This window comes from Kryptolebias marmoratus, linkage group LG12, assembly GCF_001649575.2.
Source record: "Kryptolebias marmoratus isolate JLee-2015 linkage group LG12, ASM164957v2, whole genome shotgun sequence".
NCBI classification, from domain to species: Eukaryota; Metazoa; Chordata; class Actinopteri; order Cyprinodontiformes; family Rivulidae; genus Kryptolebias; species Kryptolebias marmoratus.
In genome coordinates, this window is record NC_051441.1 from 4,925,740 (window position 1) to 4,952,311 (window position 26,572).

Genomic DNA, 26,572 nt, shown 5'->3' on the forward strand with positions numbered 1-26,572 from the left:
CCCCCCCCCCCCCAATCCCCTCCCTCGCTCTTCCTCTGGATGCCAGCCGACGGCCCTCACAGTGTGGCACGCCATCTGCTGCCGCCCGCCCCGGCAACCCATCCGCCCCTCCCCTCATCACTAACTTCACCCCCTACCACCACCCCTGCAGACAGCAGCTACCCACAATCCCCCTCTTCCTCAGCCGCGCGGCGCATAGAACAGGAGGCTTTTGCACAGATCACTTCACCCCCTGATGCCCCTGCCATAAAGGAGGAAGCTGGGGAAAGTGTGTGTGTGTGTGTGTGTGTGTGTGTGTGTGTGTGTGTGTTGGAGGAGGTGGGGGCCTCGCAGACAAAAGTAGTTTTGGTTCCACATGCGAGTAAAAACAACACGCATTTTGTGCATGCATGATCACGAGCACATTGTTAAACACATGGTACTTTATATTTGAGCTTTTTGGTTAACATGCACTCGATAATTCCTCACAGTCAAACACACATTTTACTTTTCAACTTTACTTTTACTGGTATGCAGGTTGTGCTTCACGCTCACACGCGTTTTTATTTGTTGGGATTTGACTTACAGCTAATTTCACAAGGTTATCAAAAAAAATGTGTCCGTGAATTTGGGAGTGACAACAGTTTTCTGTCTGTTGCATTGGATCTTAGAGTTCCCTTTAAATAAAATGAAACAGGTGAGTTAAAAAACACAGCATCACCTTTTTATGACAGAAATTATTCAGCTGGGAGCAACTGTAGCTGACAGGAGGGTGACTCGTAAATCTTTATAGATTATAACAATAAACAGGAAGTATTAAACACAAACAATAATATTAAAAGTTAGCTTTAGCTTAGTTTCTGTTTATCACTTTTAAGGTTCTGACGCTAGCTGAAGGGCTTTAAGAGGAACTAACATAAACTGAGTTAAGGCTAACCTCCAGGATAATAGTGTGACCGCTGAGTCAGCGTTTACATGATTGTTTTCTTGTTTTTTTAGTTTCTTCTTTAAGACTGTAACTAAACTTTCTGACCTTTCAATTCTATTTCAGCAAACTTGCTTCATTCTTTGCTACTTCTAGCTTTTAGTTACTGTTTTGCTGACGTTGGTTTTGATAATTTGAGGCTTTAGATTTAGTTTGGATCATTTTGTCCTTTAGCTTTTTGTTTGCAAATTTTAGCTTTTGTTTAATTAATTTTCAGTTTCTTCAACGGATTTCCTGAAGTCAATCAGAACTCAGCATCTTCATTAAAAAAACAACTTCCCTAGTTATTGTTTGTGCCCTCTCTGTTTAGTCTGGGGATCGAACCTGTGACCTTGGCGTCATCACCTCCGCACAGAGAGAAGTTTCTGGTTGAAGGTGAGACAAACGGTTCTGCCGAACACTGATCTACCTCTGGTCTTTTGTGGCAAACCTCTCTCTGATCACTGTTTAGTTTTGCAAAAGTGAGCTTAAAACAGATGAGAGGTGCCAAACTATAGGAGGGAGAGGAAAGAAGCGGCGCTCCATCCATCTTGTGTGAGCATGATGTGAGCCTCATTCCTGGCACTCTATCCATCAATGAGCGCAACATTAACTCTCTGGATCAGAACCAACATCTCCATATCTCTCTCTGTCTCTCCTCCCCTCCCTCTGCTAAAGACACACACCAACATACTGAATTAGTATTCTGCTGCCACCCATCCCTAAAAAAAAACCCAGCATCCACCTCTCTACCTTCTTCACCAAGATTCTGTTGGTTTTCTTTATATTCATGTCAGAATCGTGCTGTTTCGGGACGGCTGCTTGGTTTGTCCCTCCTCCCTGTGAGGCTTTACTCACTTCAGCACTTGAACTACAAACCTCCTCGGCTCGTCTCGATTCATCTCCTCTTTTCTCCTCTCCGCCGAGCGGCCCGATCTGCTCCTCTCTTTGTCTCTCTCTCTCTCTCCCAGTTGGTGTTAATAATTTAACTACTGAGCTGCTGCAGCGCTGGCACCCGTCCAGGCCTCCGATTGGCACTGTCTGTCTATTTATGACACTGCGTGGTGGCACACATGTGTGGGATGTGAAGGAGTGGGAGGAGGACGACTGTGTGTGCGGGTTAAAACTTGCATGCATTTCCCTTTTAGACTTCAGCCAACCGCAGATTACCTCCAAAAGCAACAAGACTGTCCCCTAAACATAAGCTACAGAGTAAAAAAATATACTTACTATTCACACAAGGCAGTTTGTATTGATGTAGTAGGTTGGACATTTAGTTATCAGCCGTTTAGGGTCAATGTTATCTTTAGTTTGTTGTAACAGTTGTGGGCGGGTTGTTATTTTTGGGAACAGAAACTCTGCATGGATTTTGCAAATGCTTTGCAGTTTGAAAATAAGGCTGATGTCATCAATAATTGGCTGTTTATCCCCTGCTGCTGAAACCGAAAAGTGACGTTTTTACCCGTTTGTTTGTCTGTGGTGTTCGCAATTTATCCCACGAACCTCTCAAAGAATCCAGCAAGGAAAGGCGGCGAAGAAGTAGACAAAGGTTTCCATTTTCCCACCAAGAAAGGAGAGATTTGGTGACAGTCAAAGAGAAAAGTTGCCTCAAGTTCCCCTCAGAAATAATAAGTGCAGATAATTCACCTAATTTGACCCAAAACTTGCTGTTACCCACATCACCTGAAAACAGTCTACAGATTCAGCTGACTGAAATGGAAAAAAAAGGTGGTATTTCCGAAGCTAGTGTGTGTGACACGGTGTGAATCTCGATGCCACCTCCTACACCTCTCACCCTCCTACAATCCGGCCCACAGGAGATGTCAGCCGGGTAAAATCAGTGCGCGTAGCTCACGACTTTCAGCTTTAGTCATCCTTTGGATCATCAATCATCCTTAGAATCAACCGTCAACATCACCCATCATCATTCAAACCACAAAAAGAAAAAACATTTGGGGATTTATTTACTCCCTGTTCTTTCTGGGATTAGCAGTAAATAAACAATGACAATTGTTCTCTTCCTAGCTTCCTCACACTATAATTTAGAACTTCACACTTCATTTTAACTCCTGTTTGTTTTTCTGAAATGTAATCAACATTTCTTTTCAGCTGCATCACTGTCAAAGTTCTTCCATCTCTGCAGGATGCTGTGAATGAATCCGTTGCTGCAGCATCGAGGCCCTTTCGCTTGGATTCCTAGTAAACAGACATATGCAAGGCCGCCCACCGCTCCACCTTATCTAAATTTGATATCTCATAAGGGCCCTTCACACTTGTCGGAAAACATAAACACACTGTGAGCGTTTTTGTGTGTGTGTGTGCACAGAAACCTGCACCGTCATTCATTTTGGCGACGGAGGGAGGGAGGTCAGCGCACCAGACGGCGTGTTTGTGTGCAAGCATGTGTGGCGGTGGACGCGTGCACATATGTACGTGAGCGTGCGCGTCAGAACTGGGGGGACGCGCACACGCCGGCGTTGACAGGTGGCTGCGGTAAAGAGGAGGTCCCTGAGCTGGGGTCTGCCTGTCTCTGGCTGAGAGAGAGCGGAATAAAAAGCTCCCAGCAGCTGTCGCCCTAATTCCTCTAACACGGTGCTTGTGCTCTGATTAGAAAACAGATCTGGCCTCTAATTTACTCATGACACCAACTAATGCTCTATATCTCAATTGCTCCGTCCCAGCTCGCCACTGGCCTGCCTGCCTGGCTGCCTGGCTGCCTGGCTGGCTGGACACGCACACAAAGTGACTCAGAAGGCGAGAAGACGTGCAGCTGAGCCGCAGAGTGGAGCCGCCTCAGCGCCAGACGAGAGATTACAGAAGAAACAACAAATAACCTGAACCCAGGTCTGAGGGGTCAAGTGTTCCACTTCATGATGCCAGACAGAAAATACAAACGAGTTATTTACCTCCTCTGGTAAATAAATGAGCTACAAAAGGCTTTCTATTGCTTCCTTAAAGGGACAGTCTGGCCATTTATACATGTCTGTCAAATAGTTATCAGTGGTTAGTGGCATCCATCATGGAGAACGGAGGCTTGGAAAAAAGGGGCTAAGCTAAAGGCTAGCTGCAGGGATCTGCAGCCTTTACAGTCCGAAAACTGTGATCATCAACTGGTGGCCTGAGGGCCACTTTCAGTTCACTTGGGGGGCCTTTTCCGGACAGTATGGGTGAGTTTCATTCAGAGCCGTTTGATGAAATGAAAACACTGGTCTGTGTGGAAAAATTATTGAAATAATTCAAATAAGTATAAACATTAGGCCAGTTTGTTGAGTATTTAATTGTGGCTGACTGGTTTTGCTTTCTAATAATAGCAAAACCTGTAATTTTCTTTGGCTTTAATTGTTTTTATTTCATTTCTAATTCTTATTGTCAAGTTGACTCACCATGTCTTCACAGAAACATTTGATTTAATGAGTCTTAAACTGTGATAAGTTTGCTGAACTGCACTTTTTGTTTTTGTCCTCAGCAACTTGCCTTACATGAATTTTTTTTTTTAGAAATTTGAGAGAAACTTCTCACTGTGTGGACTCATGAAGAGGCTCACAAAGTAACGACCTAATAGCTGATTATTTTTGTTCCTTGTTAGTTTTATCGTTCATATATTTGCAAAAATACATTTAAAATCCTTGAGCCTGTTTAATGTTTCATGTGTCATTGAACATTTTACACCCTTTCTTTCCTTTTAAAATCTTAAAAAGCTTAAAAATAAAATCTATATTCTCAGTTTTCTTTTATTTTTTTGGCAGCTTCCCATTTCTAATTACAACAAAGACTAAAATATTCATCAAACCTGTGCATCAGAAGACAGAAAAAGTGTGCGTAAAGGGTATTAATTTTATGCTGCAGCATCTGTGTAACAAAATGTGTGTTTATCTCCGGTTTATTAGCTGCGGAAGTTTAAAAAGAAACAAGGCGAGGATACATTTCAGACGATCGTCCATGTGAAAATTATGAGACACTGAAGCCAAAGAAAGGAAAATTATTCCTTAAAGCAGCTAAATAAACAACAAAAATGCTAATGTGGATTTTTTTTTTAGTGTTTTAGATTTTAAAAGTATTAAATCGATAAATCAGGGGTGAAATCTTTCCATTATTCTAAGGTTCCTGTTGTGTTGTTGTCTGTTTTTATGGAGTTTTGTCCTTTACTGTTTTATTTAGACCACTTTGAGCAACATTTGTTTTTAAAGTTGCTTTAGAAATTAATCTGAGCTTGAACCTTTAATTTTTTGTGAAAGTGTTTATCTTTTAAGGCGAGTTATTGTTTTTTCCCTCCTCATAGAGATGAAGAAGGAAGTTAAACTATTTTCTGAGCAGATCAGGAAGTCAAAGATATTATCTATTTAATTTAAAACTCTGGCTGAAAGGAATGAAGACACAGTAACCTGAGTGCAGAGAGAGGACTCGGAGTGAACGTGTGACAGAATGTGAAGTGATGTCCTGAGGAGGAGGAGGAGGAGGAGGAGGAGGAGGAGGAGGAGGAGGACGGTCAGGCTGGGTGTCTGGGTGCCGTGACGGGGTTGGCCCAGCAGGGGGCAGAGGTGTGATGCATGGAGTGGGAGGTGACAGCTGAGTGTCACACTCTCTGCACACAGGGTGTCACCTCAGCAGGCTGACAGATATAAAGAGACAGTGGACAGGGAGACAAAAAGGTGAGAGATCGCTCTCAAGCTGCGCCTGTTTTTGTGTTTTTATCTTAGAGTTTGGAGGACATTTTGATCTGTTCTCACTCTGGCTGAGGGTTACAAACTCTGCTTCAGACTAAAGCAGACTTATTGTGGAAAAAAAAAAACATTAAAAGCCTATAAATCCTTGACGAAATGCACATCAGAAGGGACACAGCTGCAGCCATTTTGGATGCTATGTGACATTTTGTGATGTTGTGAGATGTTTTAGCATTCAGAGCACCAGGGAAGACTCTCAGGAACTACCACACCAAGTTTTAGCTCAATACCTGCAGAAATGACTGAGCTGTGACGGCCATCTTCAACTGGCTCGATTCTACAAGTTAATCAGTTATCTAATAACTTTCTGAGAGTTTCATCCACTTTTATATAAGGTATTTTGCTAACAGACGGAAAACAGAGCATGCGTTGTGAATGACTCAGCTACTACCACACCATTGGCTGAGTTACAGCCATTTATGTCTGGTAAGGTTAATTAGCTGTGGCAGCCATCTTGAATTGGGTTGCCTTCACAAGTTAATCAGTTGTAGACGTACTTTCTGGGTTTTATTGAAATCTGTCCGCTGGTTCATGAGATATTTTGCTAACAGACAGACACAGACAAAAGCCCCATCGCCTGAAAGAATCAAACGATGACGTTCGAGTTTATAATATTAATCCAAACTGTAAACAGCCTCTGAAATATGTGCGAGGTATAAAACACACGAAGCCGTTTTCTTTGTGTAAAAGACTCCTTTTGTGTGTGAAACCCTTTTTATATCCTCTTTCTTCTCTCTCTGTCACCGATATTTTTCTCCAGGGACTCACTTGGCATCTCTCCCTACTTTTTTTTTTTTTTCAATTCTTGCTGCACAAACTGCTGCTGTCTGAGCACAGGCTGGCCATTTACGCACACACACACACACACACACACACACACACACACACTTTCTTGGTCTCACAAATCCACCCAAAGAAAATTCCCTCTTTTTAAATAATAATAATAATAATAATAATAATAATAATAATAACACAACAATGCAGTGATAACATTTAAAGACACTCAATGAAAAGTCATGAAGTCGGATCCAAAAAAAGATGATAAAGAAATAAAATCGGCACAATTGTTTCTCATACTGATGGTTAAATTAAATATTTGTAAGCAACATTTGCAAACTCCTTCATGGGTTTGTTTACCTCCAGAAACAGCCAGCGGGTCTGAAAGTAGGTCAGGAATGAAGACGGATTAATCAGGCTTAAACTTACCTTTCCTGCAGAAGTTTTGCAGAAGCCGAGCGTCTGAACGCTGAGCTCCGTCTGTACGGCGCTCCACCGCCACGTTTCACCTCAGTTGCTTCACGCCATCTTTCTCTGACGTTTCCACTAAACGTCTTCTCTGATATTCCGCCATATTTGTTTACCTACAGACTACAGCCAGCCTAATTCAGATCAAGCTTCCACGTTGGGTTTTTTTGTCTGGCGGATTCAGCTGAGTGCTTTGTTTACATTGACTGCAGACCTGCATTTCAGAATTGCCTCTCAATATATCTGGAAAACTACTGGAGTAAACGCTTTCAAACTGCACCGTTTGATCCAGTTCAGGAAAACCTTTTAACGATGGGTTCAGCCTTAAAGCGGTGGCTCTTCGCGCCTTTAAATGCGCCACAAAAGGCTCACTTTGATTTTCTTTCACGTCACTGTCAAATTAGCGAGGGGGCTCACGAACATGCACAGGCGGCAAAATCCGAAAGGTTTAACACAACCACACAGTCAGTCGTGAAAGGCTGAGACACAGACAAACACCCGTTTTTATCACCGGCAGTAGCTGAGAGACGCAGCGGCAGCATCACTCAGAAACACAAATCTGGGTTGAAGGAAAACACACAAACAGGAACACTTAATCAGAAACCCAGGAAGTAAGAGAACATGAACATTCCCACATTTATTTGTTTTATTCCAATCCATATTGCCTGCTCCTTTAGTTCCAAAGCAGCCAAACACTCACTGGGCTCTTTAAAGTTCTCCAGGAAAACACACACACACACACACACAAACACTGACAGGCAGACAAGCAAGACTTCAAAAGCAAGAAATAAATTAATTAAATACATGTCTAACAGGGATTAATTAGTAAAAAGAGGGGAGACGCAGCAAACAGGAAGTTTTGCAGCAGTAGGAGAGGAAGCAGGGGAGCTGCAAAGATGGACTCTGAGCTTCGGCTCTGCAGGTGGAGGCCTTCCCCTTTCCCTGCACTCTCCTCTCAGCGACTCAGAGACGGGTGTGTGAACGCAAATATGCAAATGAAACGGTTATTATTGCGTTGCTCATCAAGCAGCGCGGAGCCGACATTAATAGGCTGATGAATATGCATGTGAATTTGTTAATTAAGTTAATTATTCTGCTGAAAATGCATTCGTCTTCCAAGGACATCTTCCCCAGGATTCCAACCTGCTCCGCTCATTAGTCATGCGATATTTTACACTGGGCGCCGGGACAAGAAACGGGTAGGAGAGGGGGGGAGGGGGGCAGCATGGGCCACCGGGGTTGAAATGTTCAAAATATAAGGGCACCATGAGTTTCAGGTCCTCTTCAGAACCACAGTGAGAGCACCAGGAAGAGATTAAACAGCATCACAGCCATTCATGTGCTCTTCAAAGGTGAAAGGTCGTTGGAGGGGGCAGAGCTCTGCAGTCAGACACGGTGAGGCGTTCACTTTCCTGGTGGCCAGACGTTCCCTCCATCTCTGCTTTTCCTCTTTCCTCTCCAGTAATTCCCCCTCTTCGCTGCTTTTCCTCTAATTGCTTATTAAAACCCTCTTAAATGAACTTTTTGTGCCAACTTTCCAACACATTAATTAATTGTTGTAGCCAATTAAGTGTCGCTGCGCAAATGAGCTTCAGCACAAATGGTCCTGCAGGGCCCGTCCCCCCGCTTCACAACCACCCTCCTCCTCCTCCTCCTCCTGCTCCTCTTCCACCACCCCTCTCTCTCTCTCTCTCTCTCTTACAGCTTTTTTCCAGCAGCCCTTCTGCCCTTAAAGAGGCAGCATCGGCACACAGAGTCGCTGACGCTGCTTAAGTTAAGATCAGCTAAACAGTAGCTAAAAGCCAAAATTAGTAAAAAGATAAAAATAGACAAGCAGTAGGTAAACGCAGTAGGTTAAAAGCTAAAATTAGAAAACCAGTAATTGAAAGCCAAAATGAGCAAAACGGTTGCTAAAACCTAAACCCAGCAAAGCAGTAGCTAAAAGCTAAAACCAGAAGAACAGCATAGCTAAAATCTAAAAGTAGAAGTTGAAAGCTATAAGTAGCAAAACAGGAGCTAAATGCTAATATTAGCAAATTGTTGCTAAAAGCCAAAATCAACAAAACAGTAGCTAAACGCTAATATTAGCAAATTGTTGCTAAAAGCCAAAATCAACAAAACAGTAGCTAAATGCTAATATTAGCAAATTGTTGCTAGAAGCTAAAACCAACAAGACAGTAGCTAAAAGCTATAACTAGCATAACAATTGCTAAAATCCAAAATTATTAAAACATGATCTACAAAATAAACATATCTGAATAACAGGTAAATGCAGAAGGTAAAAGCTAAAATAAGACAAACAGTAATTAAACTTTAATATTAGCAAAACAGTAGCTAAAAACTAAAACCAGGAAAACATAACTAAAATCTAAAACTAGAAAATCTAAAACAGTAGCTAAAACCCAAACATGCAGCAGGTTTTTCAAAGATTTGAAGATTTTTTTTCTTTTCAGTGAGGAGAAACTGTAACTAAAGGTAAATATCTCAAAAAATATAACGGCTAGGAAAACTAAAATATAATAGCAGTAATGTCCAGGACGAGCTGAACTTTTTGAGGTATGAATGGTTAAAGTAGCTGAAAGTATGCTGAAGTAGTTCCCGTCCAGAAACCGAACAGACGCTGAGACCTTGAGAAAATCCTTGGGTCTGCAGAAGTGCAGCATCATGCTGAGAGGATGACGCGTCTTTGGGCCGAGGAGGGCGATCGCTGCAGAAAAGGTCACGGAAAAGAGTTTTTAAAGAAGTCAGCATCGTCCCCTGAGTCTCTCCTTTTATCAGACACTGGGAGAGCAAGGACGTTAGGGTTTCAACGCCTCGGGCCTAAAAACTCTTCAGCAGCTCTCGCTGCTGTTCAGAAATCAGGAAATTATGTGTGTGAGCGACAGCAGCTAACTATAAACCCCGAAGAAATGTGAGATCTGGTTATATGGCGTCTATAAAGCATGCTGTTTCAGCAGTAAAGCATATATCACAGTCAATCAGCCTTTTTCTGAAATATCACATAAATAGAGACGTCGTCATAAACAGAACGGCTGACATTAAAGCCTGTTTGATGGAAGACAAAGATCTGATGAAGAGACTAAATAAGTAATCATTTCTCTGATTCTGATTTGGTTCGGCTGAAAAGGTGAAAGTATATAAATGGTGTTTTAAATGTGGAAACAGCAGTTCTGGACTCATGTTTGCCTTTTTTTGTGTGTGTATTTTTGCTGTGGGAGTCCAGGCCTCCTCTCACTGTGTTTACACACACACATACACACACACACACTCGTGCATCGTTTCCCTCCTGTGCACCAACAAAACAGTTGCTTTGTTCTAACGAGTCAACAAAAAGAATTTTATTGATGCAACTTTATGGTTTCAGAAAAAAATCTAAAAATTTAATAAAGTCCTTCAGAAGCTATTTTCAGTTCTGCTCAAATGTTTGTCATGGAAGCAAAATCGCTCATTTAAGTACCGTAAAAACATATAAAGCATCATACGTGTTATACTTTCACTGAACTGGAAATTCAAATGCAGAAACGGATGAAATATGATTAAATACCAGATAAATATAAGATATAAGACACATGCCATGAGATAATATACAATAAGATGTAAGATAAAGTACTGGAAGATGAGATTAAATATAAGTATAGTAATCATAAGATACAGACATAAGAAAAGCTACAAATATAAGATATTAAGTTTAATGTTAAGATAAGTGATATAAGACCCTACATGTTAAAATATAAGATGTGAAATTCTGAACATGTTTTTAATTTATTAACATGTATTTTTATATTAAATAATTTTATATGATGATAGAAAATCATATCTTATATTATCTTTTTTTAAGATATAATCAATTATGATAAGAAAATCTAAGACACACGGAGTGATGGCTGTCCGTTTGCTTCAGCCAAAGGGGGTGTGGGAAGTGAGGGCGCGGAGGGTGATGCAGCACCCTTTCCTAGATGGCAGCGAATGAGCACGTGTCCAAACACATAAGAGTGAATGAAAACACGTTTCATTTGTGCCGCATTATGTTCAAATTCAAATGTTCTGATATTTTATATTTCTGTTGATGTAGAAAAAACTTTTGAACAACTTAACCTTCAGGTGACCTTTGACCCAAAGTGACTTCTGTTCCTGTCTTCAGCCGCGAGGGCTTCAGGAGCGTTCAGACCAGCATTCGCTCATGGCTGTAATTTTATGCTCTGTTCCAGATATACAGCACGTCTTTAATGCTGCCAGTTTTGGTTTTATGATATTCTTCATATGTTTAAACGTTCACGACCGTCTGCTCGTGGACAAACTGCTCATTCCCAACGTGCACGCTAAAACGTGAAGAGAACCGAACCAAGCGTGGCGAGATCTAACATTTTCATTTACATATTTTAGCGTGAGTTGACTAAAACAGTCTGTCGGTCATTTTACTTTGCGACTGGAAGTCCACCAAAAATCCCTGCAGCTGACGCTGACGTGCCAGCATCTAAAATGGAGGCTGCGCCCGTCTCTGCCATGGCAACTACACGCCTCAGATTGGCAGCGTGGCACATTTCTGGGCATTCCCCATAAGGTGCTTTTCTGATTAACGGCGCCTCCTCCCTCTCGTCACTCCTCAGTCCTGATTTATTCGTCTAGTCTTTGTGACTTGGCACCGGCGTTGCCCGCTACATCTCCAGTGGAAACTCCCTGCGGGCACATTCACTATTATTTGGAGTCCCGGTGGGCAGAGGCATCAGACGGCACGCACGCACGCACGCTTGCACGCAGCACCGGCTCATCTCATTCACACTGGGCCTGTGCTGGAGGGCAGGTGAGCCTCCCACCGCCTCCGCTCACCCAGAGGGCTCAGCTGCTCGCTGGGCCAGAGGGGTAAGCGGCTCTGTAAGCGTGCCAAGCGAGGGAACGGATCTGGGTGCGAGTGAAGCCAGTCCAGCACACGCAGGAGCCTCGGAAGCGCCGGTCTTTGCCAATCTACAGTTTCTGATCCCTGCTCGTCTGCAGGGATCGCCACAGAGGGAGAGCTCCACCCGAGTGGTGAAAGGATGGACGTATATGGAGCACAGGGAGGATTGCTGTCACCGTCTGATTGGGTCAGAAATATATTCTACAAATCAGAGGTGAACCGATAACGATCTTTAGAAATCAGGGCAGCCTGCAGATAACAGGAAGTGCTTCAATTCAATATTTAACAACCCTTAGAAGAACTCAAAGTCACCTAAGAAGGTATATCAAAGAGCATTTTCACTTAAAAACAAACTGGCTGTAGCAGCTTCTGCTGCACGTGTCGACCAGTTCAAACTTTCTGAGTCCGCTGTAATAAAATAGGACATAACGATTCAAACTCGCCGACTTTCTTCCAGCAGAAGAAACGACCTCGGCCCTGTCTTTACTCTCCTCTCTCCATCCTTCGACGACAGTCTCTCCTGCCCTGCGAGGTCACGGCAGCGCCCCCTGGTGACAAGGAGCAATCACAGCAAACCTAAGAACACGGCACAGACCATCGGTCCATCACTGCCACAGGTTTAACCGAGCACGAGAAAACGTTCGCCGAATATCTGCTTTGACTGTTCATACATGACGTTCTTAAGCCGCTACAGAGGACAGATTATTGCACGCCGGTAACAAGGCACACTGTTCATAAAAAAATTCTAAAATTGGACATCACAATAAGATTAAAGGGATTAAAAAACACTTGCTCGGCAAAATGTCTCTAATTGAAAAGCAATTCATCCTTCTTGGTAATCTTTCTGTTTTGTTGCCTTACAACCTGGAATTTATTTGGGTTTTAATTTGATTAAAAGCAACAACTTTTCAAAAATACTCCGGATCAATGAAGTTAAATGTGGAAAAGAACTCGTTTCGAATCATTTTACTAAAGTAGAAAGTTAGAAAGTGGAGAGTGAACGTTCCCAGCCCAAACGTCACCTTCAGAAGCTGCAGAATCAGTTAAATAAGATCCAGAATCAGCCTTGAAGGAATCGGGTCTACTACCAAGCAAGAGGTATCATGAAGAGTAAGGAACTCCGCACACAGGTCAGAGAAAGTTGTGAAGTAGAGATCAGGGTTGGGCTACAAAAAAAAATCCTAAATCCTGAACGTCCCACAGAGCAACAGGGAACCCATCATCAGGAAACTGAAAGAAGAAGCCACCGCAGCAAACCTACAAAAAAGAGTCGATCACCCAAACTCACGGACTGAACGAGGAGCAGAAACATGGAGGTGGTCAAATATAACCCTGAGGGAGGTGCAGCTCGTCTGCAGTGATGGGAGGATCTGCTCAAAGGACCACGGGCAGCTGCACAGAGCTGAGCTTCATGGAAGAGAGGCGGGAAAAAAAAGGAAACTGGACTGTTTGGAATTTCTTCAACAAACCTGTAAATTTTAACTTTTAGGCCATCATCACGTCTGAGGTTAAATCTGCCACCTCTCATCACGCTGAGAACACCTTTACAGTGAAGCACGGTGGTGGCAGCATCATGCTGTGGGGATGTTTTTCACCAGCAGGGACTGGGAAACTGGTCAGAGCTGAAGGAAAGCTGGAATATATACGCAGGCACCATTTTTCTGTTTTTAAATCATTTGAAACATTTTTTCACGATTTATCTTCAGTAATTTAAAGTATTTTTATGGAATTATTGTCAATCTGATTAAAAGCTCAGATTGTAAGGCAACAAAATAGATTACAGAGAGGGATGAATACTTTTGCAAGGCGATGTAATTTGTGTAAATATGTGATTTGTTTAAAAATAAAGTAAGTTCTGCAGAATGACAGCTCCCAACAGACGTCACATATTTAGAAACTGGAATCTTTCTACTCCGAAGCGTGACCTGGCCCACAATGAAGCTTTTATTTTGTAGAAACTTGACTTGACTTCTTAGAAAACGCAGCAGATTGAGTAAATTTCCTACCATCAAGTGGGCGCTTTACACAGAAACACGCAAAAATGGGAGGAAAAAAAACAATTCAGCTGGTCACACAAGTTCCTTTAATAAACTGAACCAAAAAAAAAAACACATTACAAATATTTTTTTGTTCCATTTCTTTTACAGACACATTACTCCTCTTACTTTTTCCAAAGCAAAAACAAACAAACAAAAAAAGGGAAACAAAGACTGACCATTACCTTTTTAAAGAGCGTTGTCATTTTATTTTATTTGTGTAGAAAATAACTGCACCAAAAACAAACAAACAAAAAAAAGTTTTGTTGCAAAAATTGTCGGGGACGCGAGGGACACAAATCAGACGAAGCTTTAAGGGCCCACCAGAACAAAACGGGAAACGTTTGTGTGTGCGGTCGTTTTTAAGCTTTATACTTCAACTAGCAGAATATCATGTTTTATAGAGCAGTCATTTATAACGTTGGGATTGAATCACGAGAACGACAGGCTTGTTCTGAAGCAATTTACCTTCGGATGTTCAGCCCGCAGAGCGTTTGTGTTAAAACAAAACGAACACGGACGCCACCCAAAGCAAAAAAAAACAAAACAAACTTAAGCCACGTTTCCCCACGAGCCTGAGATCATTCAGGGGGTCGTTGGCGTCGCGATGGTCCAGTAAGGCTTCGAAACGGGAGGAACTGAGAACTACTGAACACTGAGAATCTCATCGGAGGCGGCCACCGCCGTCAACATGACAATCATTTCCTTGTTATGGGGAGAAAAACGAGCTCACAGGTGCTTTTAAAACCGAGCATCAGTTGCATAGCCCTCGATTCCAAAACTCATCAAGTCCAGACCCTGGTGTGAGCCCACCCCCCCACCCGAGCAAGAGAACTCCCCCCGCCCACCTTCGATACCTGAAACCAAAAAATCCTAAACTCTTTCATTTAAATATATCTTTGATTGGACTTTCACTACCTGCTCTTGGTCCAGTGAGTCACTTTCTGTGGGGGTCCCTCCGCCTTTCCCTTCAGGCCTGGGGTCGTCCAGTGATACCCGGGTTCACCTCACCGACACACGGGGGTTCAGCGGGCGGCTCCGTGGGAGAAGCGGAGGTCCTGGTCCTTCGGGAACTGTGCCGACATGGTCGGAGCAGCTGGAGCCTCGGCTGCAGCCGGAGGTTTAGGAGGCGAGTCCGCAGCCCAGGGTGGAGGAGGTTCTCCACGGCCGGGGGCGTCCTCGGCCGGGGAAGGGTCTCTGCTGTTCTTGGAGGCCACGGCTTCCAAGTCCTGCTGAGAAATGAGCTGGAGCAGAGCAGCGGCCACAGCGGGGCTGAAGTCCTGGCTGGGCTGCGTCTCTGACTCGGTTTGCTGGGAGCTCCCGAACGGAGCTGCCGACGGAGGAGGTCCGGGTGGAGACGGGGGGCGCTGGTCAGAACACGGGACCACCTGGTTGACCAGAACTGCTTTCCTTTTTGACACGGCTCCATCTAACGGACCCAAAGAAGACAAACAATTAGTCACAATAGTCTTCAAAATCGTTTCTTTTCACTCCATCTTCTAACTTGCACTCGAATAAAAACCAAAACCCATTTTCTTTTTGTTAAATAAGCTTGGCATGGAGTTACACAACCCTGAAAATCCTGAATTCACCACAAGAGGGCGGACACCGAACTAACGGCTTCTTTTTCATCAGGATTTACCAAAACATTTCTGTTTTAATCATCAGTTAAAAAACCTAAAGTGACTCTACATCAAATCAAAACAATAAAAATATACAATGGTAAACATATTCTAGTTATGCAAGAACAAAACTGCACATTTTATAATTTTAATTCCCTTATTATCATTAAACAAACTGATGTTTTTCTTTAGCAAAACAGCAAGGCTGCAGGTGCAACATGAATCGCACCTGTAATCGTTTAATTTACTAAGAAAAGTTAGCTGGATGAGAAACGTCTGAGCATTTAAATGTAGGTTAACAGCAACAAGGTGGACAAAGGTTGACTTTTAGCTTTTAACGGGTCTGCCACCATCCCAGTGTCAGCAGCTTCCTAACATTTATACAAATACCTGACCTGAAAGTAAAAAAAAAAAGAAGAAAAGAAAAGAAAAAGAAGTATGTGACAAACCAAAGTGAAAATAAACACATGCAGGTGAGATCTACAGATTCCAAATTTATTTTCACTTGATAATTTATTAGACTTTCTTCATAAAAAGGCTGACATTACAGACCGTTTAAAACATCTCCTTCTGTGAAGAATCCACGGCACCTCCTTTAGGATGAAAATGAAGTGAAGAAGAAAAACATGGAAATGAAATGACAGAAACAAAAAAAAAAAAGGGAGAATCGTGGGTGTGAACCTTTCCTTTCGCTCGTCTTCTGCTTTACCGAGTTCACCAGTGATGCACTAGTGACGTCCAGACCTTTACCTGGTTCCCGTGGTCACATGACAGCCGATGCTCATGAGACATTTTTGTAGGTATTTATTTAATACAACAGGTGTTAAAAGGAGAAGATGGCAAGTATGTGTCAGATAAAAGACGGGCGAATTATGATTGATCTAACAGCCAAATTCATTTGAATTATCAGCCATCTGAAGATTTCATCAGGTTCTCTAGAATCTAGTTAAGTTGATAAAGTATACAGGAACCGGCTTTGCTCTCCGTATTTTTTCTTATAATTCCCAGTTCACCCCGGTCTTCTCTTTGTTCCCCCTCTAAAAACTAAACCCAGACTTGCCCTTGGAATCAGTAGTCGAAGCGGACGGACCGCGTGCGAGCGCCTCCTCTGACTGAACGCCATTGCTCTCATCAGTTTGCTCCTCGATTTGTGGTTTTATGATTTGGCCCAGAAGTAGTGCCAGTAGGTTGGTCTGGTCTTCCTGGCTGAGAGGAGGGTCTCCAGATGTGGGAGAGGGCTCTGGGGGCTCAGGAGGAGGCTCTGGGGGTTGGGATGCAGCAGCAGCAGCAGCAGCAGCAGCAGCAGGAGGAGCAGGAGGCTGGACCTGGTCCTCTGGCGCCCCCTGGTTGTCAGAGGACTCATTAAGGGCAGACAGCAACTGGGTAACAGTCTCTGGGTTGGAGAGGTTAAGGAGCTGGGCAATCTGGGTCAGCTCAGTCTGTCCCTGCAGGAGGTTCAGCAGCAAGGCCAGCTCTGTTTGGTTCAGGTTCTCAGCAGACACTCCCATACCTGAACACACATTCATTCAAGCAGAACGTCAATTATTAAAACATTTTAAATCTTCAGACCGTGTTAACAACAGCAATAATAGCACAGCAGGAAAGACTGATTCGAACAAAGTTCTTGTGAGAGGGATTCGTTACCCGACAACTCACTCTCTAGTCTGGCCGTGGAGGCCGGTTGTCCTGGCGGAGGAGGCGGGGCTCCAGCTGGGCTGCTTTGGGGTCGACTGTTCTCTCCACTGGAGGTCGCAGCCGCGTCTTTACGGGGCACTTTGGGCACAGGCACATCCTCAGGCAGCCCGCTCTGGCGTGAACGCCTTTTCTTTTTAATCCACAGCTCGTGACAGTCCTGATGATGAGGGAGACTGGACGCAGAGGAGACAAAAAAAAAAAAACTTAAATAACACGTCTTCTGTCAGAGAAAATGCTAAAAACATCCGATTTGAGATTTATAAGCAAATGTTTTATTGAAAACTTTGAGTCAAAAACTACTGACTCTGGCGGCGGCATCTTGTTGGGATCCACGTCACTCAGGAAGTCACTGAAGAGCGCTTGCTCCGACGTGCAGCGGCGTGAAGGGTCAAGGGTCAGCATTCGGTCCAGCAAATCCAGGGCAGATGTAGGCAAACTGAGCAGGAAATAAATATTTTAGCTAAAAAAAGAACTAAACAAAACTGGTGGTTTAAGAAAGTGCTGCAGGGCTACACACAAGGCGAACTCTTCTCGTAGCCGCCGTCTGTACTGCTTCTTGGGCTTCATGGTGTTAAAAAGGGGAAGTTTTATGACATCGGGCCAGGCTGCAGGACAGGGACTTCCACACAGACGGCTGAAAGGAATTAGAGATTAAATATTATTAAAAATCAAGGCTGAAACAAAGGTTTACAGATGCAATAAATGGCAGCAGATGTAATCAACAATTTATTTTATTTACACACATATGGCCTATATAAACTAAAGAGACAAAACCCATTTCCATTTATTACAGTGTTTTTAATCATTTGCACAAAGATTAAGTGCATAAACAAAACCTGAGAACAGCATTGTGGCTTTTCTTCTTTAAGCCCCTGAATTATAGATTTAAACTTCCCAGATTAATAAATCATATGCAGAACGTTTCAGTTCAGTAACTCACCTCTCTACAGAAATATAAAACAAATCAGAAGCTGATTCTCACCACACACCATGCGTATACAAATACAACTGGTTTTCAAGACTTCGAAGCCTTTACGGAGGGGCCGAATAAGCTGTGGCCCTTCATCACGTGCGTATCGCTCTGATTATTTCCTGCTTTGTGTGGGAAGGCCTGTGTACCTGATGAGCTCCAGCTGCAGAAGCTCCTGATTAGCCTGAAAGATGGGTTTCTTAGTGAAGAGCTCTCCAAGAATACACCTGAGCACAGAAAACCAATGAATATGAAAAGCAAAAACACTCAGGAAACATACAATATATGATGCAGAATACCCAGTTTATGTCAAATGTTTCAAAGTCTATAGGTTCAGAATTAATTTTTGCATATATTTTTTTACTAACTGATAAAAAAAGTTAAAAAAGCCAACATAATGCACTCAGCCACATTATTATGTACATCTGTTCAATTCCTTGTTAAAACATATAGGTAATCAGCTAATAATGGGAAAAGGTTGTTCTTAATTGATGTTTCAGTGGGACTAATCTGACTAATCTGGCTCCAGAATAAAGTGAGAAGTGAATGAATGAACAGACTCACCCGCAGCTCCAAACATCAATGGCTGGAGAATATCTCTCCTCACCCAGCAGAAGTTCAGGCGGACGGTACCATAGTGTGATTACTTTATTAGTGTACGGTCGACTGAAGGAGAGGACGGGAGGGTTGGTACATTTAAATGTGTTCAAACACAAACACTTCACCAAACCAACAATGTTTTAAACATACAGCTCCACCTACACTCATTCAGCTCGCATAAAAGTATTTAATCATACAAAAACCTCAGATTTAATGCTCATTATTACCCGTCTTACCTTTCTTCAGAGTTGTAAAGTCGAGCCAAACCAAAGTCAGCCAGTTTGATCTGACCTCTGCAGAGACACACATTAACACCTGAGGTTAGACACCAACTAGTTTCTTTCAGCTCATTCATATCAACATTGTGACTGTGTAAAAAGGGACAATCCACAGAAGCACAGGATTATAAATACACTGCTATACAAAAGTACATAAATTTTGTATTTTCTTTTAATTGGCTGCCTGTTTTTGCAGCATTTAGGTCAACATCTTATAATTGCTGCAGGCTTGATGCAAAACTGTACTGACCACAAATCTGAGAACTAGCTGTGAAAATGTACAGAAAACCCTATTTTTCTAAAACTTTACATTTAAAAATGTACGGTCTAATGATTACAGAAGCCCTTACATGTTTGACAGGACTTAAAAAATGCATTTAAGACATTAAGATGGACTACTTTACTACAAATCTATAAATAACACAGATGACTGAACCACAAGTAAGTTTTATTAATGTTTAACAGCTGCGACCAGAAAGATCCAGCTGTTTCGACAAAGAAAGAGGCTACAACATTCGACTGTATGTCTCCTACCTGTTGTTGAGAAGTATGTTGGAGCATTTGATGTCTCTGTGCAGGAAGTTGTTCTTATGACAGTAGTCCAGACCTTCCATCAGCTGACGCATGAAGCTGCGGATGTGTTCATGGGAGAACTGGACCAGGCCGGACTCCAGAAGGCCCATCAAGTCATGGTCCATGTACTCAAACACCAAGTAAAAAGCACCTGAAGGCAGAGGAAGGATTTAGACTTCGACGAATGCAGAAAGCGAAGCACATGAGACTGTTACGGTCTTCTTTACGCTCAGAAAATCTAACCTCCCTGTGAATATATTCACATTAGAAAACGGTGCTGTGTTTACTCTGCTGGGACAACCGAACTACAAGTTACAATCCTGTCGTTTTGACTAGAGACGCCGTAAATGATTACCAAGTTACCAAGTCATAAAGCTCTCTGTGGCATGAAGCTAATAAGGTGAAGTGACTGAGACCGCAGCAGATTTACTCGTTTTATATGTACGTACAGTAAGCTGTGTAAAAACAAAAAAAAGGATATTGATGCTTCCGAGCTCTTGTTTTCAATAATTGCAGAACTGTGTGTAAAGCATTAACAGACCTAAACTAACACAGAACAAGAGTAAAAACGGGTAAAAATACATAAAGCCAAGGTTTCTGTTAGAGCACAGATGTCAAACTCCTGGGGGCCGATCTCCTGCATGTTTTAGATGCATTCTTGCTTTAAAACACCTGATTTAAATAGAGGACTTGTGGACATGCTTCAGGAGAACTTGATTTGGTGAGGAGGTGATTAAAACCATTTGAATCAGGTGTGCCGGAGCAGGAAACCGACAGCTTCCAGGACAGTTTGACGCTCCTTTGTTAGAGGATATTAACTGCGATTAAAAGAAAAGCCCATGCTCTTCCTTTGCTTTGTGCAAGAACGTGCTGATGGAGTAATAAAAAGAAGAATTTGCTAAATGCAGAGCAACGGAGTTGTACTTTAACATGACAGGAAACAGAGCCGCTGCTTCATCCTGCAGGGTCACTACACGTTTGAAATCCAGTATTGGTCGTGAAAAACAGTAACTTAGCGCCTGCAAAGTCAGTTTATGAGCGCGCTGTGCACGTGTAAATATAAAGAGTATTAAAAAGCTGCCATAAAAGGCATATGTAATGTTTTTTAAGAAGCCATGAGTTTGTTTTCATTGTTGCTGAGCACATTTGTCAAATGAAGCTTTTCTGCTGGAGTTACTGTAATGGTTAAAGATATTTCTAGTAAAGGCCTAGCATGAAACACAGAAGAAGAATGATGTTTGTTTATCAGTAAACAAAGAGAGCAGAGATGAAATTAAATTTCCCTTATGGAGTCCCTGTTCTCAGAGATGCTGGCGTTTTAATTTTGACCATCACTGATGTAAAAGCTTCCTTGATAATGACGTCAAGGCATGCAAAACTGAAAAATAATGAAGGTTTTTCTCTTCACCGTAGAGTATTTTACCTTTATCCTTTTTGAAATCAAGAGCATCCTGTTTGTCGGTGACAATTTCCTTCATGTTGACAACGCTGCGGTGTTTGAGCTGCCGCAAAATCTTGATCTCCCTGATGGCCGTGATGGGGAAACCCTCCTTTTCATTGTCCAGACGCACTTTTTTCAAAGCCACAAGTTCACCTAAAATAAAAACAGTGGACACATACGTGGCGTTTAATGGAAACTTACCTCAGAAATTTATTTCTATATATAAAACTGAGACGTTGGTGGACTGATGTCTAGTAAATAAATGCTCACCAGTGTCTTTGTCCTTTGCTTTGTACACCTGGCCATAGGTGCCCTCCCCTATGATGCCGATTATATCGAATTTGTCTACACAGCGTTTGCCCCAGTCACTCAGGTTGTGCCTACGCTCACCGTATCGTGGGCAACAAATCCTGGAAACCAAAGAAAAGAAGCAATAAGAGGTAAGGCTTGATAGAAGATTAATGAAAGGACAACATTCAGAAGGTGAATATTAAAAAAACAACAGACTTTGGTCTCTTCTTAAGGGCTGGTTGTGGTACGGAAGGAGGCTGCCGGATGGGAGACTGAGGAGGCGAGGAGTCAACGCCAAGCAAAGTGGGCGGCAGAGGGAGGTCGATTATGGACGTCCGGCTGCGAACTTCTTTCTCCTTTCTCGATAGCCTCTGGGGAGGGGTGGACTTCTTTGGACTGACAGAGCAAAACGATTTAAAACAATGTTACCGCTTAAACAAGGGGAAAGTTACGGCCTAGTCCATCAAACTAACCAGACTTTAACCTGCGTAATCAACGATCAACCCTAAAGTCGGTGTTTCAAAGTTATCTGCTGCTCCTCAGGTCATAATTCTTTGTCTAATATCTGCTCCACAAACATCTGGTGAAGCGAGAAAGTTGAAAAATCTCTGTTAATAAAATAAAAGCAGGCTCAGAAATCCGCCACAAAATCTCTTTTCTAAAAACTCTTTCTGAGGTTTTACTCCAAACAGAAAATGCAATGCAACCATCATGAATACCATTTGATCATCGCTGGTTTTTATATTTGACATGTGACATAAACGCGGTCAGTGCGGCCAGAGGCCCCCTCACCTGTCCTGAGTGCCGCCCAGCAGAGCAGGCGGTAAAGGCAGGGGGGGCAGAGTGGACGTCTTGTGAAGCGGCGTCTGGCGAGCGGGGCTGCGTGAAGGAACCGAAGCTGGCGATTTTGCCTGGGAGGTGAGACTTGCAGGAGGCTGAGTAGTTGTTTCTGCCTGAGGTGGCGGCGGGGGCACCTGGGTGGCTGGACCGGGCGGCACTGGAGGGGAGGGTTCGGGAGGTGGTGGGGCAGGTGAGGAAGATAAAGACGCTGCGACCTGATCTTCAGCACCGGGACCATCTGGGGGTAACTGCGCCGCCGGCGGAGGCTGAGTTTCTACTTTCGCTAACGAGTCTCTTTCTAGCTGCGAGGGCTCCGCTTTAGCGGGCCGCGACGCTGCCGAGCTTGAAGCTTTGTTTGCTGATGGGAGAGGAGACGCCGTGCCACCAGCGCTGGCACGAGCAGCTGCCTCGGCGGCCAGGCGCTCCTTTTTCCTGCGGGTAAGCTCTGCGCCCAAGCTGGAGTTGAGGGGCAGACGGGAGGAGGGAGGGGAGCGGCTTGCTGTCTGACTGCCGTGGGAGCTGCCCCCTGCTCCGCCGGAGGAGGTGTGCCGCTTGGTACGGGAGCGGGAGGAGGAGCGGCGAGAGGAGTAGTGCAGCGGAGAGCGACTTCTGGAGCGACCCGACCGCCTAGGGAGACAAAGCAGACATAATGAGCAAAACAAGCTGAATCTCGGCTACGCAAAACAACTTTCTTCATTAAAAATAAAGTTTGGAGTCCTGAAAGCATCACAAGAAGCCAACATGGACCTCCAACCTGTCTTCTTGCAGTGTGGAGTTCTTTGCCCTCGGATAAAAATTTCAACCAAAATAATGTTGAGCTTTTTCTTTCCAAAACAGTAGCTACAGATTAAACGACAACGCAGAAAAATTTAATTATGCAAAAAGTCTCAGTAAAGTAACTAAACCTGTTCACTGACATCTTCAGCTGCAAACAGAAACAGGTCTACTTTTGTGTGTTTTTGTTCTCCACCTCATGTTTTCCTCCTTCAGACGGATTACTTTTAACGGCGCGCTGGGACAAAAAGTTTCAATGGATTGGCCAAACTTAAAACCTGCAATCCAGGTTAGGTTTGATTATTAAACACGATCATTCAAAATATACTTTGACTGGTCGTCTGTGCAAATATGCATGGGCGCCTACAAAAAGGTTTTTGAAGAGGTGGACAAATAGGAGCGCCTGATCATTTTGGGGCGGCACACCAAAACCAAAATAGCTTTTTATAAATCCTGTAGTCATATGTCGGCTGTTTAAAAGATACTGTATTATGAAAATAATCACCTTTTGGTATAACTCTTATTTTCAACTACTAACTGATCGAAAACATTGTGTTTTTTATGTTTATGAGGTCCAAGTTATCCCAAATAGCTGGGGGGAATTAGAAATCCACACCAAGCAAAAGTTCAGGACTTAGGGGGATCAGACATCTGGACAAGGGGGGCCCAGCAAATTTATCTGGGTGGCCATTGCCCCCACCGGCCCCTCCTTGGTGGCACCCCTGCAAATATGGCCATTCTACCCCTATCAAAGTAAGGATGTAAGTGTAAGCCAAGTTCCCGGGACTTTAAGGGTACATTACTCACCGGGACACGGGGCTGGTGCTGGATGACCTGCGGGTGGCATACGGGCTGATGGATCTCCTCCTCGAATACGGGCTGCTGTCCCTCTCGAAGCTGGACGACCTGTGTCTGCTGCCGTAAGGGCTGTCCGATCTCTGCCTGCTGCGGCGGGACATGTCCCCATAAGGACTGGGGCTTTGCTGGGCCACCCTCCTCCTGGAGTAGTTGTCATCCCCCTGCGGTCCATAGCTGCTGCTCAGCGGACTCTCGCTGCCGGCCTTCCTTCTGGGACTGGGTGACAGGGCCGAGCCGGGGGCCTTCCTGCGGGGGCTCCCCCTGGTCGAGGACTTGCCCTTGGGGCTCGACTTGTGGCTCTTGGAGGACTTGCGGTGAGTCCTGTCTGTCCGGCTCCTGTGGGAGGAGCTGCGGCCGCCGTCCCCCCGGCCTTCTCTCCTCTGCTGCCGGTCTTTGTGGGACTTCCCTGAGCGGCTGCTCTCCTTGCTGCGGGACGAGGACGTGGAGGAGGTGGTGCTGCCGACGCTCGCCGCGGTCTGCGCGTTGGAGGACAGCATCAACTCCCCGCGTTTGGCGTCCGAGCCCGGGTGCTTGGACGAGGAGCCCGACGAGGCGGACTTCTCTTTGCTCTTCGCGGACCTGCCCTTCTCGCGGTCTTTGCTGCTCTTTTTCTTGAATCCCTGCTCGCCGTTCCCAGAGTCTCGAACTTTATTGGGGTCCCTGGGCTTCTTCCGGGGCTGCCTGTGCTCCCTGTTCGCGCCGCCGTCGGCTTCTCGGCTCACGTCCTCCCTGTCCCAGTCCGGGGAGGGGTCCAGCCGGTCCGCGGGCCCCCTCTCGGACGGCCTGGAGGACGGGGGGTCCGAGAAGGTGTCTGAGTCCGAGCTGATGTCGTCGTACTCCACCAGAGGCTTCACCGTGTTGACGCCAGGAGGCGCCGTATCACCGAGGGTAAAATCCTCGGGTCCCGCCGCCGCCGACTCCCGGTTGTATTTGCTCGATTTGTGCCGCTTGCGTTTGGAAGCGGAGGACATTAGGGACTTTAACTGCACCTTGCCGTCTTTGCTCGTCATGTCTCCCTCAAACGTGCGAGTCGGGCCTTGGGTCTGGTGCGACACACCGCTGCTGGAGCCCGTCTTCCTCTTGGTCCCATGGTTTCGGTCCGACCCAGGCATGCCTCACGCCGGCGTCGGTGCCTCCTCTACCGTGGTCCGGGCAGCTCATTAACGGGAAGCCGGGCAGCTACTCCAAAACGTCAAAATAAACAAACAGAAATGTCACCAAAGCAGAATCAGGACGAGAATAAAAAAAAACACAAAACAAAACAGTCAAGGCCGCTCACATATCCAGTCCTCCTTTAGCGCCAATTCATTCCATCAGATCGTCGGCGGAGTTCGTCCAAACCGAAAAATAAAACGCCACGGTCGTTTCCCTGCTCCAGGAAGTTTGATCTTGATGTCAGTCAGTGAATGAAAAAGGTCCAAACCGAACATTGGAGCATTGTAGTGTCGCCTCCGTCTCAACGTAGCTAGCACCGCTAGCTAATGCTCGGCAGCTAGCGAGCAGACTGGTGAAAAATTAAAAAAAAAAAAAGTCCCTTTGTAAGAGCTGTCCTTGTCCGGTGCCAAGTTAAGTAAAGGTGTTTTTTTAATTCCTCAGAGGAACGAGCTTAGCTTTCAGAAACAAGCAAACGTCTTGAGTAAAAGACGCTCGTTTCTCCAACAAAATGAAAACTTGACCCGGTTGGTGCTGTTTACATGTTCCTTTTAATGTAAGTTTTATCCCCTATAAAACTCAATAATGATAAGAAATCATAGTATTTTCGTGTGCAGTAGATGTTCCAGTTTATTATCAATGGCTCTGGAAATCAACCAGGCCTATATTTAGGGCGATGTTAGTGGATTTGATAGCATCCACAGCCCTATCTTAAAGAGACTACAATCGCCATTGTGGCTCCTGTGACTAGCAACTTCTGCCTTCAGCGAGAGAACCGGAAGAGGGAGAGCTGTCGATCTCGGCCGTGTCCTAGCAACGTCCAATCACGCGAAAGGGCCCGCCCACTGTTCTCGCGATGGCGCAACAGCGACTCAAAAAACGTCGAGGTTTGCCAAAGTTGTTCAATACTTACTCCAACCTGTCGCATAGATGGCATGAAACTGTCACGACGCATTAAAAAACGGATAAAGTATTTTTATTTGCTTTAATTTAAGCTTTGAGTAATAAAAATTATAGAAGCCAATATTTATTCATATCGTGCAACAGGTTTACATAAGGTGGGGCGCATGTTAGGATCTGCAGAGTGAGATGTTTTCAGTGGATTTAGTTTGATTTTGTTGCTATATAGTTAATTCAGCAATGTGCATTCACAAACATAAACTGAACAGCCATATTGGTGTGACCACCAACAGGTGAAGTGAAAAATAAAGATTTAATTTATGCTCTTACACTATCACTAGACTTAAATGTATGGCAAGCCATTTGTGTGTTTATTCAATTTCACCAATATCAAGCCTCATTTAGGCACACTAATTCGCAACTGCTAGTAGTTTTTCCACATTTGGTCTCGCACATTTTTGTGCAATAGTTTATTAAACACGTTTACTATTAACAGTTTTTGCCAATTAGCTGGAGCCAAAGTCAGACGAGTGCACCATTTTGCTGTGCTAGTAGCTCAAAAGTCTCAACTAATGGGCATTTTGGGTGTATTTAGTTTTTGAATAGGGACAAATTTAATCACTCTAGTTGACTAGTGAATATTTTTGGCCTTATTAGTTTACTGGTCAGCATTTTAGGCACACTAATTGACAAGTTGAAACTTTTAGGTGGCTTTAACTAGTGAACTAGAAAGCATTTG

The 26,572-nt window shown here is 44.1% G+C and overlaps 1 protein-coding gene and 1 long non-coding RNA gene across 4 annotated transcripts in view; both read right to left on the reverse strand.

Moving 5' to 3' along the window:
* LOC119617555 overlaps positions 1 to 2,254 on the reverse strand; it is a 4,345-nt gene extending 2,091 nt beyond the window's left edge. The window contains exon 1 of the long non-coding RNA XR_005233882.1: positions 2,174 to 2,254. This is a non-coding gene — a long non-coding RNA (uncharacterized LOC119617555). The remainder of the gene's footprint in view (positions 1 to 2,173) is intronic.
* Positions 2,255 to 13,884: 11,630 nt separating this feature from the next.
* On the reverse strand, positions 13,885 to 25,698 carry cdk12 (cyclin-dependent kinase 12). 3 transcript variants are annotated; one of them, XM_017429482.3, is made up of 15 exons: positions 25,061 to 25,698; positions 23,731 to 24,960; positions 22,102 to 22,776; positions 21,526 to 21,705; positions 21,289 to 21,428; positions 21,001 to 21,171; positions 19,539 to 19,728; positions 18,963 to 19,019; positions 18,691 to 18,792; positions 18,276 to 18,353; positions 17,674 to 17,790; positions 17,461 to 17,592; positions 17,118 to 17,329; positions 16,522 to 16,971; positions 13,885 to 15,268 (listed from the first exon to the last, which is right to left on the reverse strand). In XM_017429482.3, exons 2-15 carry the CDS (start codon positions 24,891 to 24,893, stop codon positions 14,865 to 14,867), a joined length of 4,071 nt encoding a protein of 1,356 aa, XP_017284971.1. In that variant the 5' UTR covers positions 24,894 to 24,960; positions 25,061 to 25,698; the 3' UTR covers positions 13,885 to 14,864. The 3 variants fall into 3 exon arrangements, with proteins under 3 accessions (XP_017284971.1, XP_024864652.1, XP_017284970.1); XM_025008884.2 differs by having other exon boundaries at positions 23,731 to 24,963; XM_017429481.3 differs by having other exon boundaries at positions 23,731 to 25,698.
* Between the last annotated feature and the right edge of the window lie 874 nt (positions 25,699 to 26,572).

What these genes read in the sequence shown, in the direction of transcription:
- cdk12 (XM_017429482.3), bottom strand. Translation starts at nt 24,893, where the DNA reads ATGCCTGGGTCGGACCGAAACCATGGGACCAAGAGGAAGACGGGCTCC. An exon ending in AGCACCAGCCCCGTGTCCCG is followed by an intron (nt 22,777 to 23,730) that starts GTGAGTAATGTA and finishes TTGTCTCCCTAG; the next exon opens with GCGGTCGGGTCGCTCCAGAA. An exon ending in CTGGGCGGCACTCAGGACAG is followed by an intron (nt 21,706 to 22,101) that starts GTGAGGGGGCCT and finishes TTGCTCTGTCAG; the next exon opens with TCCAAAGAAGTCCACCCCTC.